At 31.3% G+C, this 19706-nt stretch overlaps 1 protein-coding gene and 2 non-coding genes across 4 annotated transcripts; 1 reads left to right on the top strand and 2 right to left on the bottom strand.

Moving 5' to 3' along the window:
* Window positions 1–5897: 5897 nt before the first annotated feature.
* TRNAQ-UUG (transfer RNA glutamine (anticodon UUG)) lies at window positions 5898–5969 on the bottom strand. The gene has a single exon. It is a non-coding gene; the product is annotated as a tRNA-Gln (tRNA).
* A 903-nt stretch (window positions 5970–6872) lies between these two features.
* TRNAM-CAU (transfer RNA methionine (anticodon CAU)) lies at window positions 6873–6956 on the top strand. Its single transcript is given in 2 exon segments — window positions 6873–6910; window positions 6921–6956. It is a non-coding gene; the product is annotated as a tRNA-Met (tRNA).
* A 563-nt stretch (window positions 6957–7519) lies between these two features.
* LOC11413704 (filament-like plant protein) lies at window positions 7520–12017 on the bottom strand. 2 transcript variants are annotated; one of them, XM_024772695.2, is made up of 6 exons: window positions 11859–12009; window positions 11596–11767; window positions 11168–11359; window positions 10275–10479; window positions 8513–9810; window positions 7520–8024 (listed from the first exon to the last, which is right to left on the bottom strand). In XM_024772695.2, the coding sequence occupies exons 3-6, from the start codon at window positions 11276–11278 to the stop codon at window positions 7716–7718; spliced, it is 1923 nt and encodes a 640-aa protein (XP_024628463.1). In that variant the 5' UTR covers window positions 11279–11359; window positions 11596–11767; window positions 11859–12009; the 3' UTR covers window positions 7520–7715. The 2 variants fall into 2 exon arrangements, with proteins under 2 accessions (XP_024628463.1, XP_003630362.1); XM_003630314.4 differs by lacking the exon at window positions 11596–11767 and having other exon boundaries at window positions 11859–12017.
* Window positions 12018–19706: the final 7689 nt, after the last annotated feature.

Raw genomic sequence — 19706 nt, forward strand, 5'->3', positions numbered from 1 at the left:
TCATATTGCACACAACCCAAATCTCAAATGTAGTTGTGGCTTTAGTTGTTAAAAAGAAGTTGTTCAGTTCGATTTGATTCAAATCACGTGAATAATGGTTAATGATCATTCATGTTTTAAAACAGATCCTTATGTCGAAAAAAGAAATGAATCCGCTAATTCATATTTCATCTGACTCATTGCAAGTGTCACTTTTAAAATAGTTTTTCATCTTATATTATTTTTCACTTTAGAATACTAAGACAATTTTTTTTAGGGACTAAGACAATATTCTTTTATGAAGGATAAGACAATAATTATAAATGTTTCCAATAATTTCCTCACATTATCAAAAGTCTATCCGCCTTTTTTTTTAAGGATCTAACTATTTCATTACAAGTATATGAGTATTTAACTGCTGAAATTAATCTTTGTGGAAACCATTTTCAAGAGTAAAGTACGCGTGTAATTAGTTAATATTTATATTAGTAGTGCATTTAATATGAGTACTTACTACTTACATGCGTACTTTACTCTAGAAAACACAAGTGGGTGAGGATTGGTTGAAATGGAATTTATAATTCTCCGTAGTTGGATTAACAGTGATTATTATTTGTTCTTAAAACCTATCTCAATCTATAATGTAGAGATTGTTAGGCCTGACATTCTTTATGATACCGGATTCAAATCGAAAATCTCTCCTTTGTGTGTAAGTTTTTAGTTGATATTTAATTTGTTTTTTTCATAGTGTTTTAAATATAAGAAGATGAAAAATATTAATTTTTGCTTATAAAAAAAATAATTAGAAGATGAAAATAGACAAGTCATAGACTGCAATATAAGCAATTCAACTAATTTTACTATATTTAATGTCACCATTCTAAAAAAAAAAAATCATTCATTTAAATTTCTCATGAAGTTTTCAATGAACATAAATAACATGAAATAGTGGCTTAGAGAATACAGTTCATTTTTTTAAACAAAAAGAAAATATGATTAAACTAATTGACATCCTTTATTTGTGTGTATTTAATTATTTTTGCTTTTGATTGAGCCATGGGAAACATGAGACTGAGACTCACCGACTCTTGTGATTACTAATATGTTCATTAATAATCATTATCCTATGTCAATATCAACATAGCTTGACACTGTTGGCAAATAATTGAGTCCAGAAAAAATGTGGTTAGAGAATCAATTCATAGATAATGTGTATGAAATGTGGTTAGAGTATCACCTATTGGAATAGGTCAATCTTTTAAACAAATATGCAGACCTCAAGTAATTATTATTTATTTATTATTTAGCTTTTGGAAGGGGATATCCAAGAAAACAACAAAAAGAAAATCATATACATCAGTACAGTTGAATTAATTTTCAAAATCTTGTGCAATCTGGTATGAGAAGGACTTCCGGTCACTAAAACCAATTTGTGGTTAACAAACTTTAAAGAATTTGAGTTTTAGTTTGTCTGTTTGGATTCCTTTTCTTTAATATCAAAACAAGTTACTTGGAAGAAGAAAAAAAAAAATATTAACACTAGGATTAGCCTTGTGGTATTCGCTTGTGACATGAGAAATGTGCACTTCCTCAAGGTCTCAGGTTCAGTTCTTCCCAATGTCAATTTAGGTGGACTAATTTGGGTGTTTAGGTTGGCCTCGACTCAATAGGATTGATATGTTTGTTATACTAACCTTCAAAATTAAGCTCAACTCAAACACTAAGGCTATGTTTGTTTCAAGGGAAAGATAGTGAGGAGGAGAGAAAGGTTGGGGAAAGAAAGACTTTCCATTGTTTGGAACTCTCCAAAAAGGTGAAGGAAAGAAAGAATATATGTGGGACCCACCTTAGAAATCTTTCCCCACACATTTGGATGGAAAGTAGGAGGAAACATGTGTTTTGTTTAAAATGTCTAAAATGCCCCAACTTTTATTATTTATTTTTAATTCATTTTACTATTTTAGTTGGTGTCTCTTTATTATTTTTTCAATTCACGCCTAGCTTTTTTTTAAGTAATTCACCATTTAACTTTTTGTTAGTCTCTAGGCATACATGATTCGATTGCTGTATGACATATTTTATTCTTCTACTAAAGTACATACAATGTTTATATATACTAACATATTATTTTTGTTTAAGGGTAATTATGTCAATTACAAAATGTTGATCTTTCTTTCCTCCAACTTTCTATTCCACTTTCTCGTGTACCAAACAACCAAAACAATCCTCTCACTTTCTACTCTTTTTCTTTCCTTAGACAATATTTCCCTTCTTGTTCTTTCCTTTCACTTTCTTAGATGCATCCAGGCTTTGTTTGGATGCTTAAAGAAAGTATAAGGAAAGAAACTAATAGGAAAGATTGTTGAAGGATTGAAAGTGAATAGAAAGAGGATAGATTGTGAGATGATTGTTTGGTTGTTTAGTATAAGTGAGAAGAAAGTGAAAGGAAAGAAAGACATATATTTTATTAAATGACACAAGTACCCCTCATTTAAAATATAACATTTTATTACAATTATATAAATATATATAATATAAATGGAAAAAAGAACCTGCCCTTATAAACATTACATAAAAAATGGAAAGGTAGTCGCATGTCTAAGCTTTTATGTAATTAAGAAATTTCATGAATTACACTAGAGTAGGTATGTGATGCAATGCTCTAAAATAAGGGTTATTTTGTCTTTTTACTAAATTCAATGCTCTCTCCCACCTTTCTTCTCAATCTGGTGCAGAAAGTTTTTTAGCCATGGGTCCACAAAAAGTACACTTTCTTTGTTCACTGACATGCAAACCAAACTATGGAATGAAACTTTTCCATAAACTTTATGTCCTCCCTACTATCAATCCTTCCACAATCAGTGGAAACAAACAAGCCCTAAGGGTCTGTTTGGATGAGAAGAGAAAGTGAAAGGAAAGAAAGTATGAGGAAAGAATGTTGAAGGAATGAAAGTGAGTGAAATGTGAGTGAAAAGTGATATGATTTTGCGGTTGTTTGGTTGAAGTGAAAGTGAATAGAAAGTGAGAGGAAAGAAAGAAGTATACTTGTAAAATGACAAAACTAACCTTATATAAACATGAAATGTGTGTATATAGCAGATTTCAGTTATTAATCAAATAAATCCTAAAAAAAAGTTATTAATCAAATAATATATTTTTTCTAATTTTTTTAGGCTTAATTGTTATTTTCGTCCCTTAACTAATTTTTTGGTATCGCTTTGGTCCCATAATTGATAAAAAGTTCATTTGAGTCCTTTAAATATGTCTCTGTTACATAAATTGGTCCCTTCCGTCAATTTTATTAAAAAACTGTTAGGGTTTGTACAAGTCATCACCTTCATTCAACTTCTTCATCTTCTTCCTCATCAACCTTCATGAAAAAAACTCAGCAAAACAAAAAACTGAAGAAGAAAAAATCGAACATTGAAATTGAAATTGGAAGAAAACAAATTGATTCTTAAGCATGGAAACAGAAAATGGAGAAAAAAAACTCATTTTCAAATTCAATCTAAACCCTTCATCATCATCAATCCTTCACAAAAACCCATTTTCTTATCTAAACCCATCACCATGATAAAGGGTTTAGATTTGGATTTCATATGATAAATGTAAAGTTTTATCTGATGAGTTTTGTTGTTCATTCAAATCTGCAGAAAATTTCCTTCTTTTTGGTTCAATCTGTAAAAAAAAAAATCCAGTTGCAACAACAACACAACACAATAAATCGGGTCCAAATTTGCTCCCCAACAACAACACAACAACAACAACAACAAAATGGGTTTAGATTGGGATTTGGAAGAATTTAGATTAGATCCAAAAATGGGTTTAGATTGGAATTTGAAAGGATTGATATTGATGATGAATGATTGGCATTCAAAAATGAGTTTTTTATGAAAGATTGGAAGAAGAGAACAGGAACAAAAAGGAAGAAAGAAGAGGAACAACAAATAAAGATTGGAAGAAGGTTGAAATTTGAAGAAAAAAAATGTTAATGAAGATTTGTGTGTGATGTGTGTTGGTTTTGTGATGCACGCTGATGTTGGCTTTGTGTTTGCGCGTTTGTGTTAAAAGTCAACAAATAATGAAAATTGGGGTTCAAGACAAGAACAACAACAAAACATATAATTGGTGTTCATAACCTTGATGATGAGATTGCATGGTTGTGATTGAGAAAGTTTGCATATTGTTACTGAATGGTTTTGATAGGCAAATACAATAAAGAATAAGTATGTTGATGGTGTAGTCATTAAAGAATAAGACTTAATTTTATTTTATTTTGATTTTTTGTGTTTCTTGAAAATTTTATTGATGAAGATGTTTTTGATGATGATGAAAAGATGATGGAAGAAGATGAAGAAAAAGAGAAAAAAAATAAAGTGTTTAGATTTGGATTTCAAATGATAAAGGTAAAGTTTTTTTTTTCTTCTGGGGTTGTATGAAGGTTTATGAAGATTTGTTGAAGAAGATGAAGGTGAGGAGGAAGAAGATGAATATAAATTTCAACCAATGCGAAAATGACACGTGTGCTTGAGTTAACGTTTTTTTAATAAAATTAACGGAATGGACCAATTTATGTAACGGAGACATATTTAAAGGACTCAAACAAACTTTTTATTAATTATGGAACCAAAACGATACTAAAAAATTAGTTAAGGGACAAAAATAGCAATTAAGACTTTTTTTATCAAGATTTTTCTTATTAATATACCATTTTAGTATAAACAAATGAATAAATTAATATTACTACTTACGAACAAAATGACAAAATATCAAACTTTCCCTTTCCAATGCTATATCTAGGGTGGATACATGCTTTTGATTTGCAATTTAAAAAAAAGCTTAAAGTTCTTTAAAAAAAAAAAACTTAAAATATAGTTGTATTCATTAAAAAATAGAAAACGATGAGGTGATAATAGACTTTGAGTCCCTTCCATTCCTTTCCGTCCAATATAGAGCGGAAACAATTCTGAGCATGGACCCCACAAAAAACAATCTTTCTTTGCTACAGGAAAATATATCCAAACTATGGAAGCCCGAATTTCAAGAAACTTTCTATCCTCATAGCTATCTTTCCCTATACTTTCTTTGGTTCGAAACATACCCTAATGAATTATGCAAATTGATAAGTCAAGTTGACCCATTTTCAATATTACTGATTTTATAAAATCAATATTAATAAAGCTACTCTTTTTAAAATACTTCAAAAAGGATAAATGACAAATTATTTTTTACAAGACTATTTTTTTTTTCAAATAGCTTAATAGTTAAAAATTCATCTTTAAAGATGAATACGCAGAAAATATGAGATTCAATCTTCGATCCTACATATATAATATAATATCCTTACTTAAACTAATCTGATAGGAACATTTCTTTAAAAGACTATACTTGGTATAAAAATAGTCAATGTAAAATTTTGATTCACAAGAATCAATTCTTGTGCAAATCAATGCAAATATTCATTAAATCAAATTTGTTTCATGCATTGATAAACATAGTAAAAATGAATTATAAAATATCCTTGAGGATATTATAAAATAGCAAATAAAACAGAAGAATTATTAAAACCAGATCAATTACATGTGCACGATTTGATTAAGTGTTGATTTAATGAATTCATGTAACAGATTTGATTTAATGAATGTTTTGATTAAGCGTTGATTTAATGATTAAGGGTTGATTAAATGAATTCATGTATCAGATTTGGTTTAGAGTTTAGGATTTGATTAAGTTGAGGATATTATATGAAGTTCACTTAGAGTTGCCAAAGTGCAGTGAAATAAGTCAAAATGAATTATAAAATAGATAACTTCTTTTGCATACATCTACCATTCATAATAATATATGAGAAGTTAGTGACTAAAATGTGAATGAAAAGCCATTGTTGAGTGTATAGTGCTACACCAGGTACAAAAAAAAGGTCCTACCGGGAGTCGAACCCAGGTCGCTGGATTCAAAGTCCAGAGTGCTAACCACTACACCATAGAACCCGTGCTGATACTTTCCTGCACTCGCAGTAAATATATAATCTTACATTTAAGCAAAGATCTAATTTGAATTTTTCATATGTGCTACTCCAACCACACACTTGATAACGATACATCTCAATGTATGTAACATGAAGAAGAAAAAAATATGCTCGAGAACATCTTTGTCTAGTAAATAAGCGGTTACTATATTTTGAATTTAACATCGCATTTTAACCCAAAGTTGTAAGTCTTTCATTATATAATTTATTTTATATTATTTAGTATTGGTTTTGTAAATACTTATGGTGTAAAACTAATGTTGAGATTGAAAAGATATAAAATTCAAATGTTACGTTAAAAACTTAAAAAAGAAAAACAGCGCCAACAATGTCCGTTGGCTATAAGAATGTCCTCAATAAGAAGGTCTGTTGTTTGCTGAGTTTCTAGAGAGTGGTCCCCCTTTCCAACATGAGTGTTCACTCATACGCTCACTCACGTGTGTGGGGTACGAGGAGCTATTAGCAGTTAGCACCATGCATGCTCTGGCATGTGTTTCTGATTTCATATTAATGCTCTTTTCAATATTTATGTATGCTTGCATGGTGTACAAGCAAAACTTTTTCTCTTTATAATACCAAAATTTCCGTTTTTTTATGTACCCAAATGCAACTTCTTTCAAATTCATTTATTTTTATTTAAAAAGAAAAAAAACTTGTTTTGTCAGTGTCATATGATATCATCGTTATAGTTAAGACTTTTGACATTATAAGATATTGCACACGTTACACATGGAGGCTTTCGAACTTTTAGATGTTGAGGCTGGACTGGGCCATAACAAGGTTGAAATTGAAACAGAAGTTTAAATGAAGTGTGTTTGTAATTTTTGAAATATAAATACAATACGGTTTGACAATTTAACATCATGGGGTGGTGGCGCAGTTGGCTAGCGCGTAGGTCTCATAGCTAAGAGTTATCCTGAGGTCGAGAGTTCGAGCCTCTCTCACCCCAACAATCTTTTTCTGTCTAAAAACATTTTGTTTTCAACAATTAAAATTCTTTTTCGACAGATTTTTTCTTACAAATAAATAAATTTTTCAAGGTAGTTTATGAGAAATAAAATTGTTTATAAAGATACAATTTTCATTAATAAAAAATTATTAATTAACATAAAAAGTTTATTTATTTGCATAAGATATTTTTTATAATCCAAATGAAGACAAAAACACAGGCTTAAACCGTCTCGTTGTAAACAATTATATCATTAACGACCAATTGCCATGACTAAAATTGTTTAACTGTACTAGCGTTAAAAGGTACTCCCTCCGTTTTTAAATATAAGCAAATACTCCCTCCGGTCCTATTTATAAGAGAATTTTGGGTCAACAAAAGTTGATGTATCTAGTTAAAAATTCAGTCCAAATACATTCACTTTTGTTGATCTAAATTTCTCTTATAAATAGGACCGGAGGTAGTAATTTCCCTTAGAATATAGGGATGAGCCTACCCACCAGTTGTCAAATTATTGAAATTAAAATAGTAGACACAAGCAAACGCTAGATAAAGACATTCTATAATTTGAACTTTTTATGTATATTTTTGTTTTGTAACCATTTCAATTTTTCAAAGTTCAAACATTACTATTTATAGATACATAATTTTGGACTCATACAAAGTTGAATCCAAAGATATATGATATGAATGAACAAAACCATTTATTTACAACTCAGCCTGATATCCTTATCGTCTTGTCTCCTTTTCACATGATTTTCAACGAGCCCTGCTCACACTCTTGCTTCTTGGTATGAACTTACCAAATCCATTACGGCTTTTCTCATGAGTAATAGATGAGTTTATTGAATCTCTTTTGGGCATACTCAAATCACTATGATTTAATTTCAATTTTTCACCTCCTTTTTGGGGACTTTGTGTAACTTCACAAGTTAACTCCATAGGGCTGTTGTCTGAATCAAGTAGGAAGTCTTCCAATGTTGCAAGTGACTTCAACTGCTTTCCAAGAGATGCGATGGTTTTTTGGCACTCGGCAAACTTGCTAGTAGCCAATGCAAGTTCTTTGTCCTGAAATAGCAGATACTAAGTTTTTTATATGGAAAAAAATGACTAATGCAATATGATTACTCAACTGCCATTATGCTTTTTATTTAACAAAAATTAGCTTCAAATGCTCACTAATACATATATGATTAAATTTATGTTGATCATATAAACAACAACACAAAGGAATTGGGGGCATCGCAAGTTTCCTGCTTCCAAAGTCCAAACTACAAATGCAATTTAGTTGTAGTTTGGACTATGGAAGCAGAGAAGCTGTTTGACTAGCTAGTCAACAGCAGCTTGTCGATAGTCAACGGACTATGATTGTAAGATTTCTTTGTAAGTGTAACGACACAGAAATTGTTTCAACCAACAAAAAAGGATTGAAGAATGTATTTGCACTTGACAATTTTTATCATAAAAAGTAATGCTAGAAGGTTAGCTACTACATTGCAAAGTACATTAAACACGGCATAAAAATTTGAGCTCCAAATAAGCATTAGCAAACTGACCTGTTTTGACTTCAAATCGCGATTAATATTTTCCTTGTGCAAAGTCTTGGCATCTTGCTGAACTTGAGCTTCATGCTTCATTCTTGAAAGCTCGCCCTCTAACTTCCTGCTCTTGATCGAATTCTCAGCAGACAAAGCACGTTCCTTTTGAATCTCTTCCTCCAATGAATGGATTTTTGAAATCAGTTCTTCTACCTCAGTTTGAGCAAATTTGAGTTTCGACTCAACTATCTCCTTCTTTGTTTTGGTTTCTTTCAGTTCTTCATATGCTTCTTGATTCGATTTGTTTGCAAGAGCTAACTGAGTTTGAAGCTCTTCTACCTTCAATTCTGCTGCTCTTATCCGATTCTCTGATTTTTCAAGCTGCATTTGGCACTCAGTTAAACTCATCTCTACATCAAGTTTAGCTGCCTCCATTTTCTCCAGCTTCTTTTCCAATTCGGCGTTCTTTTCAATCATAGCTTCCATTGTACCTTGACCAACAATAGATTGATCCAATACTCGTCCTCCATTAGCATAATGGCTTCCACTTTCTGTATCTGGCAAGGCAGCAAGCCTTTCCATCTCAAGGAAATCATCCATGAGATTGATCTCAGTTGAAGTCGCAATATGATTTTTTCTAGTAACCTTTTTATTCTTGAATTGATCAAATTCGGTAATTAAAGCAGATGAACATGAGTCAGAACAGCTTGGTTCATATTCATTCAGCTCTCCACCATCTGAAATGCTATCTGTGAGGGACTCAATATAAACTGAAGATGCGGTCAACGACCTATTATCATTCACATTAAATGTTTTACGAGTCATGGATTTCAGTCTACGGCACTCAGCTTCAAGCTTAGCAACCTTCTTGGTGCTCTCCAAATGTTGCTTACTAGCTGTTTCAGCAGCTTGAGTACTCAAATCCCTCTCTGCAATCCTGAATTCTAGTTCCTCAAGTCGAGATTGCAGCTCAAGCTGAAGACTCGAATTCTCCTTCTCCACAGCTTCAAGTCTCCTCTGAAGATCGGAGCGAATAGATGCAGCAGCTTCTGCTTTTGATGTTTGAAGTTGAGCCTCAAGCTCGGCAACTTTTCTCTCAAGTTCGAATCTTCTGGATCCTGAGTCATGAGAGTTATTTGCAACAGCTTCATGGATCTTTTGCTCTTGTACTTCTCTGGCTTGGCGAAGCTGCCTCATACACTCTTTGAGGGCCCCATCAAGGTGACTAACTCGGTCTTCAAGGCCTGAGTTCTTCTGCCTTGCAGCATCAAGTTGTTGTTTTAAAGACGACACCTCGTTTTCAGCCTTCTCCCAGCCTAAATAAAATGAAAAACAGTATAACTTTTCAAATGCCTTTGCTTAAACTTCTGTGAAACCCATTAAGGTAGAAGATTATGATGATAGTCATGGCTTCCCAAGGTAAGAAAAATGAACCATGGACAAGCAAAAAGAAGCACATTTTACTAGATTGTCCTAACTCCTAACGTGAACCAGGGATCATGATGATTGTGAAGATAAATTCAGCTTTAGTTTTCAATTTTCGTTCGTCAATACTCAATAGCTGCAACTAATTCAGTACTAGAAGAACTGTAAAACAAAAAATATTAATTACAGTTGCAAAGGATTAGCTTTCTCGTTTGAAAAACTTATCTACCAAACCAGGGCAAATTTATTGATATACATGATACATATTGAAAAATGAAGTCTTCGAGAAAGAAATGTATGAAGTGTAAAACATGAAGAATCTACGAATTAAATATCTGTTCCAAACAGTAAATACCTGAGATAGCTTCTTCGGCAACTTTAGAATGCTGCTTTACCATGTCTTCTTTGGCACTAATTTCTAACAGAGCTGCAGCTAATTCGTTTGTAAGAGTCTTCACGTCAATACCTTCTTCATTATATTTTTTGGGTGTACTAACTTCTTCATTAGGTGCAAGCTTAGATGTGACCTCTGGTGATAGAGTAGCTTGGATTGGATATACCTTCACAATTACAGCATGGAAAGAAAAAAAAATCAGATTCGTCACATTATTGGCATGCAGACCGAGCAGATTCATTACAACATAATCCTGAATGCTTAGAAAAAGAACAAGACCATGAAAAATGTGCAGACCGAGCAGATTCATTACAACAAAATCCTGAATGCTTAAAAAGCAAACTGGACCATGAAAAATTAGCAGACCGAGTAATAACCATTGTTTTCATGTAGTTAGACATTTACAAACTATCTCAAGTTACAGTAGGGACAACATTTGCAGATCGGTCTCCTGTTATTATAGATGAAAATAGTTATAGTCAGTAATCAGCGAGTAGTTTATTAGTTGTTAATTACTCTCTTGTTCTGTACAATGTATCCCCTTAAAGTAAAGACACTTTCTTAACACCTCTTTCACAATGTCTGTAACATGATAAATAACAACTTTTTCTAGTTTCCACATTCACGCCCTCAATTTTTTTCATCTCATTCAACAAACACCGAGATTTTCACTTGAGAAAATGGTCATACCATAACCCATATTATCTAGTACACCAACTATAAGAGCTAGCTATTCCCACGAGAGTGAATGCTACCAAACTCCGTGACAGTAAGTAAAATTGAACTTAATAACAATTTAACACATGAAATCAAAAATGGGGAAAACAAAGTCAATTAAATTACTTATACACAACCTGTTCATCAGAAAATCTTTCTGAGAGAGAAGATAGTGATCCTGAACTCTCCGTTTCGCCTGGACTTTTCTCCGATGACTTTCTCCTCCATAACCAACTCCTCCGGTCCATTTAAAATACAACCAAAAACCACCACCACCACTAGCACTAGCACAAACAACCACCTACCTCACTCCCTCACAATGATTTCACCTACAAATTCATCAAATCAAGAGAGAAAATCATAAGTTTTCGATCTGCGAAAAATCAACAATGCAACCAATCAAGTATCAAATCTGAATTGTCAAAAAAAATGAAAAGAAAACAAAGAAACAAGTGTAAAATACAGAATGATATTTAAAATATAGTAAAAAAACAGAAGGTGGGGTTAGTTATGAACTTTGCTTAGAATTCAATTCAATTGAATATTCATATATGTATCTATCTACCTCCATTTTGAACAAGTTATGAAGCTTCCCAAATAAGGATACTGCTTTGAATTAAGATCACCGCCACACTTTATTGTTATTAATTAATATCATCATACGTCAAAATTGATAGATTGAATGTCTTTTACTTCACACGCACAAAATTGTAACAACTTATCTGACAATTACACACCTACCATACCAGGGATTCAAAAAATAAAATAAAAAAATCAGAAAAATGTAAAGTTGAAAGAGACATGAGTAGGGATATAATTGTACTTTACCTTCTACTACACATTGCAGAAAATGAAGATCGGAGAAGAATGTTACTATGTCAGAAGAATTTTTCAGAGTTTAATGAACAGAACACATTCATTCATATTCATAATAATAATTGATTTTTTTTAGAAATATTATTTTACACGTTTCTTGGTGATAGAAAATATATATTAAAAGAATAAAGAAAGAAATAATGTGTGTGTGAGAGAGAAGAGGATAGCATGCGTGGACCATGTGCAAGACAACGAAAAAGTGCAATGGTGAGTTTTTATTATCTTTTTGTTTGTTTGTTTTACTTTGAAGAGATTTGGTGTGTGATAATTATATTGAATGAGACTTAAGGTTGTTGTTGTTTGTTTTTGTGTTTTCAAATGAAGAGCGCGTTATTCCCGCCTATTGGTCTTGTCATTTCACTACACAAAAACAGTAATAATATCTTTTATTCTTCCATTTCGAAATATATTGTTGCTTTGTCATCTTCTTCACACACAAAATGACATGAGTGAATCAATGATATTGATGTACTACAGATTTTGGTTGTACTCTTGCATTACCTCTACTTTAATTATTCTTTTCCTTTTTTGACATGGTATTAAGTGGTTTTCAAATATTTTAGGTGAATTGGATATTTACTTTCAGTTCTTCACGTCGATATTAGAAGTTAAAATTATATTCTTGTGAAATATGAATCAACTTCTTATATTTTAAGTAAATAAAATAGTCGATTATCCCACAAATTCGACTCATTTTTCAACCCGATTTAGATATGAAAAATGATAAACCAATGATTATTTAATTAGACAACGGCAACACCTAGTTTATGAATAAAAAGAAATTGACAGCCATATAGTTTAGGAGCAACACAGATAAATGCACAATAATTTGTTTGACTTCATAATCGGGTTGTTCTATCACCAAGCTGTCAATAATACAGCAATGGAATTATGTGTACTCTCTACTCCTACCAACAATGGAATAACCAAATACCAATTTCATTAATAAAATACATCTAAATTATTACCTAAAAAAACATCTAAATTATATATTAATAATATAAATATTGAGTTTTAGTTATTTTATTTACCTAATCAAATTATTTTACTATCATTTTGATCTACATGACTTACATTTTAATTTATATTTTTATTGAAAATTTTAAGGAATAATGATTAATTAAGGGTCCATAGTCTATGATCTATCCATATTCATAGTATCTCAATACTAATCTAAAAGTTTAAAATAATTTATGCAACAAATAATTCAAAATAATAAATGTGTACTATTGTATGTTTTCAACAAGAAATTTTAAAACTTATAATGTATTACTCATGGAGAGTTATAGAGTTTGATAGCTCGACTGATTTAAATTTAAAAGAGTTAAGAAGTTTGAGGTTCAAAATTCAAGTGTTAACAATAAAAAAATAAAAAATAATAAAAAAAAACTAATGGAGAGTTAAATAACTCATGTTGTCACATGAGACAGATTTAACCAAACAACTCGTTACAACAATTGAAAGTAATTCCGACAAAAAAATTCCGAGGAAATTTGGTTCTCGCTAAAATAAAGGTTTTTTTAGGAACTATTTCCTCGGTATGCTCGTGTCAGAAATACCCATTCTCTACATAATCAATTTAACACAGTTTTCAAGATTACATACCGAGGAACTACCGAGGACAATGTTTCTCGGAATACATGTTGTCATTGTATTCTCTATTATAATACAATATTGAAATTTAGAAAGAAGAAGAAAGAAAAAAACCGAACGTGCTCCATCATCGCTCTTAAGTGAGACACCATGCTCCATCTCACCTATACCTCACAAAACCTCCATTTTTGAGCAATTGAAGTTTTGCATGTATCTTTTTCTTCTCAAACCCTTTAAGAGAAGCTAAAAGAATCAAGGTGAGTTGACATTCTTCAATTTTCGTTTTTGATTTTTTGCTAAACCCACAAAACCCTTTTTCCCCAAAATTTCATTTTCCCTTTTAATTGAATCTCATTTTTCCCTTTTTGATTTCGTTTTTTAAATTGGTTAGTGGATTATAGGCCGAAGATACTTATTTTTCGTGGTAGTTCTTATCTTAGAGAATGGGATTATGCAAGGTTTAGGAAGATTGCTGATAAGGAAATTGCGAGTCCATTTGATTAATGTGATATTGTTACACACTTCAGATTTTTCATTATTTGTGTTGTTGTTACACACTTCTTCCATTTTGTTCATTATCTATGTTGATGTTACAAACTTCTTTGATTTTGTTCCGATTATGTTCAATTTTGTGCATTATTTGTGTTGTACTGTATTCAATCTAGAATAACTTCAATTTTTTGGTGTTGAATCATGTTTTTCTTTTTATGTATTGTGTATTGATGCAAAATTTGTGAAAAACTAAACAGTAAATTCCTGCAAGTGTGAAAGTAGTGAAAAAATAATTTTTTTTAGTGTGAAAAATTAGTAAAATTATGTTGTTTGAGTGTTGAGTTGTTTGAAATTTGAAAATAAAATTGGTGCTTTTTTGAAATTTGAAAATAATATTGGTGGTCTTTTAAAAATTTGAAATTCAAAAGTTTTGGCACACAAAAAAATAATTATATTTTTTTCTTCAATTAAATACATTCCGAGGACAAAGTTCCTCGGAAACGCTAGTCACTTTATCATTATTCCGAAGACATATTTCCTCGGAAATTTCCTCGGTAATAGGATTGCAACCAGCTACTTTTCCAGGACATGGGTTCCTCGGAAAAAATTGTCATTCCGAGGAGATATGGACGATTTCTAAGGAGTTTTGTGCCTCGGAATTTCAATGCTTTCTTGTAGTGACTCTATATATTGTGATGCCTCTAAAAAAAAAAAAAAAAAACTCTATTGTGATGATCAATACGATTAAGGAAGATGTTTGACAATCTCATACGTTCAATGCGGTTAATCATTCGCAGTAAAGAAATGTGATAAAGCATCCCATCCTGGTGTGACTGTGTGAGGCAGTAGAAAATGGATCTCTCTATGCTTTTCTTCAACAAATGATATTTGTCTCTCTGTACAAAAAAGAAAGAAAAAGGAGTGGATACATGGGATAGATATGCCAAAAAAACTTGATTAGAGTCGTAGAGAACTAGATGACTAACCAAATTTATTTCTTACGAAAAAGGAAGATGTCGACTTGTACAAAATCTATTCTGTAAGAGTTGTATCAATAAACATGATGAATGAATGCACGTAAATGATGACTTTATGTGTAGTTACTTTCATTACAATTTTTCATTTGTTGCCCTGTTATGTTTTGATTTTCTCTCTTTTAAAAAAATTGTTCATAAATAGTAACAGAGACGTAAATAGTTTCAATTTTTTTATTAAAAAAAATCTCTAAATTCTCTTAACAAAATTTTTGTTTTAAGTTAAAACAAACGCACTTTTATATCCCAGACTTGGTTTATTTATAATTTAGTTGGAAAACATGAATTATAATAACATTTGTCGTCATGCTACAACTCCATACATTAAGTAAATGGATTCTCTCAATTCTTTTATCTCATGTTTTATGATCTACACCGATAAAACACTTTTTTTTCCTCTAAATGGTGTCACAATCCTAAAATGTATAAGATCTGTACCATATAAAGGTGATATGGTGTCACGATCCTAAAATGTAAAAACTTAAAAAGTTGTTCATATAGTATAAGATCTGAAACGAGCGTTGGAGATTGAACGTCTAGAAAACGAGGACTTGTTAAAATATCGAGTCATGATCAAATGTTGCTATTGGATCCATTGGCCTTTTTTATTTTTATTTATGCATTTTATTTTTAAAATTACCATTTCTTTATTCTTTAAAAAAACTACCATTTATTTATTCTTAATAATTATTTATTAAGTAGTTTTTTGTTTTAATATTTTTTGATAAAAAACAACCTCACTTTTCCTCTCAAAAAAATGCTTTGAAGGTGAGAAATCATATTATTTGTTGGTATGAATAAGATTTCATGTACGTGTAACTAGAGTTGTAAAAATGAACTGGTATAATGGGCCTATTAGCCCACATTTTAGGTTGGGTCAGGTCTCAAAAAGCTAGCTCAAAATGTACTCAGATTTTTTGGCTCATACAAAAATGGGTCGGGCTGGGTCGGACCGTCGAGCTTCAGGCCCGGCTTATTATCAATATTTTCAATTGATTTTTGTTAAAAAACATTTATATTTTTTGAAAAAATTATCAATTAATTTAAAATTTATTAATAAAATATATTTAAATAAGTAAACTTAATAAAAATGAATTTTTTTAGGGAATAAAAATGAATGAATTTAGCTCAAAATTTTAAAATTCGGAAGTTTATAAATTACTATTTTGATTGAATTGAAGGAAAAATATAAAGTTTAATTAATATTCGATGTTAATATAAACATTATTTACACTTATATGTCCATCCAATTATATTTTAGCAAAAAGATAGTTGTGAGTAACTAATATATAAAAAATAGTGAATAAATTAAATATAAAAAAAAAAAAAAAAAACTAAAACGGGTCGGGCTGGACTGACTCAGGACCTGCACAGTCTGGGCTCTAAAATCTATGGTCCAATTATAAATGGACTGAACTGATGGTTATTTTGGATAGATTTTTCAACGGTTTGACACAAGATTTGTTTATGCTATTGTGCAGACGTTTAGACTTTGGTTTTTGGAGATGACTTCTTGGTTTAGTGTTTAGTTTATATTGGTTTTGAGGGCCCTTCGTGGAGGCTATTTTTGGTTTGTTAGTAGAAGTTTGTATTTGATACATGAGTGTTTGTTTGTGTGTTCCGCATATATACGACACACTTTTCCTATGTATGCAGTGGCGGATCTTGAGTTTATTTGTCGAGGGAGCCAAATATTTGTAGAATATATACTAAAAAGTTTCAAAAATTATCCAATATTGTAAACTGGTGTGATGGTACAATTGATTGAATGTGACATGAGGGATGCTGATAAAAAGACAGCATAACCGCTGCAACACCAGCATATAAGTTGTTATATCATGCCTAATATTATATTGGTTTAAACTCACTTTTTACCCCTTAAGTTTGCAAAAGTTATAATTTTGACCCCCTTTTAAAAAAAAATGGCAAAAGTGACCTCATGTTTACTCCCTTTTGCAAAACATCAATTTTGACCCAGTCAACCATACTTGGTATGCCACATGTGTAAATTTTTAATTAAAAATTACCAAGCGCGTATAATTTGAATAAAAAAATTAAAAAAAGGAAAGAAAAAAGGGAGAGGCACGTGAGGTTCTCTTTTCTCTCTTCTTTCTTCCTTATTTTCCTCATTGTTGTTTCTACCTCTTCCTAACCCACTGCCCCTTTTTCCGGCCACCCACCACCATGGTGCTTATGACCACCATTTATAAAACAAAATACATAATATTTATCATCTCTTCCTTCTATATCTCATCCTTAAATTTATTTTTTGATTGGAGATATTTTCTGATTTTTCAAACGCCATCTTTATTGTTAGATATCGTCCACCACAAATTGCTTTTCGACATATTACCACCATAAAAATACTCTCCTTCGTATTCCCTACAAAATCCACCAAGAAAAGTCATGTTTGGATGAGCTTGCTCCGGCGATAACCGCACTGGAAAACATCACCACCATGCTGGAAAATTATGTTTAATGTTTGCTTACCGCAACCACAACGGATGTTTGAGCATAAATCAGAAACCATGCTTATGTTTTTATTTAATTTGTCAAACAAATATGCTAAACGCGTTTCAGATCCATGACTCCTTGTGTTGTGTTATTTATGTGTATTTTCACAAAAAAAGAAGAAGGTATTTTTGTGTTGTGTTGAGAGAAGAAGAGTGAAGGAATGCTGGCTGTTATGTGTGATGATGATTGAGAAGATGAAGAGGGAATTTAGAATTTTTTATCATAGAATATAAAATAGTTGATGTGAGTAAGAGGTAGAAGAAGGAGAAGTGAGTTTTTGTGTGATTTGGGTTTATGAAAGAGCAAGAACAAAGGAAAAAAATGAAAGATAGAAGCTGATGATGGTGATAGCCATTTGTTCTTTGAAGTTCTCACGTGCCACACAATCTTTTTGGTGAATTTTTGTTTTTTTATTAGCTAATTATACATGTGGAATAAAAAAAATAAAAAAAATACACAGGTGGCATGCCAAGTATGGTTGACTGGGTCAAAATTGGGGTTTTGCAGAAGAGGGTAAACATGGAGGGTCACTTTTGCCATTTTTTTTAAAAGGGGGCCAAAATTGCAACTTTTGCAAACTTAGGGAGTAAAAAGTGTGTTTAAGCCTATTATATTTATATAAAGGTTGGAGGGTGCAGTGGCACCTGGGATCTCTAAAGAGATTCGCCCCTGTATTTATGTTGCTTTTAAGTCTCATAGCCTAGCATTCTTTGTGCTTGTTAGGATTGTGTGTTTTTAAATAAATTTTATTTTAGCTTCTTAAAAAAAAAATATACTGAGTTGAGCTGGCTCATTTATGTACTCGAACCTCTCAGACCAAACCACGCTAGGTCGAACCATCCCATTTGATAACCCATCAATCACTTAAATCATAATGAATAAAAGGTCTCTCTCAAAATATTTATCATTGCTATATTTATAAGGCTAAATTCAAAGTTGGTTAAAGTGTAATAAATCTTTTACCTCCTATTTTTTTTTACTAACACACGGATGTCACATTTTAAAATGAAAATTGTTGTTGACACATATGTAAAGGTTGAGAACATGCGAGTAAATTATTCAAATATCCCTCGGCAGTTAACTATCGAGAAAAACTTCGGCAGTTAACTACCGAAATTCAATTGAACGTGAATTTGCTTCTTTCTCGTTCTTCTCTTCCTCTCTCCAAAACCCCTTTCCTCCTCCACTTTCTCTCTTCATCCTTCTTCTTGCTGGAGAATCCCAAATCCTTTCTGTTCCACTTATACATAAATTCATCTTTCTCTGTTATTGATAGTTCATGCCATCCATTGTTTTTCAGATCTCAATTTACCTTTTAAATTTCTGTATTATTCATCATTATGAGTACAAATAAATAAAATTAAACCACAACTAAAACTTGATTTTGTTTAAAAAAAACTGAAGCTTGATTTTGTTTAAAAAAAACTGAAGCTTGATTTAATTTAAGATTTTGGTTCTCGTAATGGTAGTTGAAAATGATAAACAGGAAAAACCAATGGCACCAGTAAGAATTGTTGGAGAAAAAGCCAGTTTTATTTATTTATTAACATAAATCACACTCAATCAAATTAATGCAAAAAATATTCATGTCTTCAACCTCTCAATAATTTGCGATGGTAAAAGCTTAGCTTTTGAGAAAGAAAAAAACTGAAGAAAGTTGTTAGATCTATGGTCATAAGAATCATTTAATTGAAAGAAGAGAAGAAGTAAGTTTTATTTTTACAGGAGAGGTAAATTAATACACTGGAACAGTCAAATTGAGGGGATGAGAAAACAAGATAAATGGAGGAGATATAAAACAAGGACGAAGAAAAAAAATAACACGTTCCATCATTTTTCAGAACGAGAAAGAAGCAAATTCATGTTCCTCGGCAGTTAACTGCAGCCGATTTTTTTAGAATTCGGCAGTTAACTGTCGATGGATATTTGAATAATTTACTCGTATTTCTCAACCTTTTCATATGTGTCAACAACAGTTTTCTTTCAAAATGGTATATACGAGTGAAAAAGGATTAATTTATCTTTTCATTTGAAAAATGATATATTTTGATTTATTTTCATAGTGATATATGAAAAAAAATATTCATTTTTCTTAGGAAAAAAAAAACACTTCCTCCATTTGCTATAAACAAATATTCTATTTTCAAATACATTGAATAATGAAAAT

This window comes from Medicago truncatula, chromosome 8 (genome assembly GCF_003473485.1).
Source record: "Medicago truncatula cultivar Jemalong A17 chromosome 8, MtrunA17r5.0-ANR, whole genome shotgun sequence".
Lineage (NCBI taxonomy): Eukaryota > Viridiplantae > Streptophyta > Magnoliopsida > Fabales > Fabaceae > Medicago > Medicago truncatula.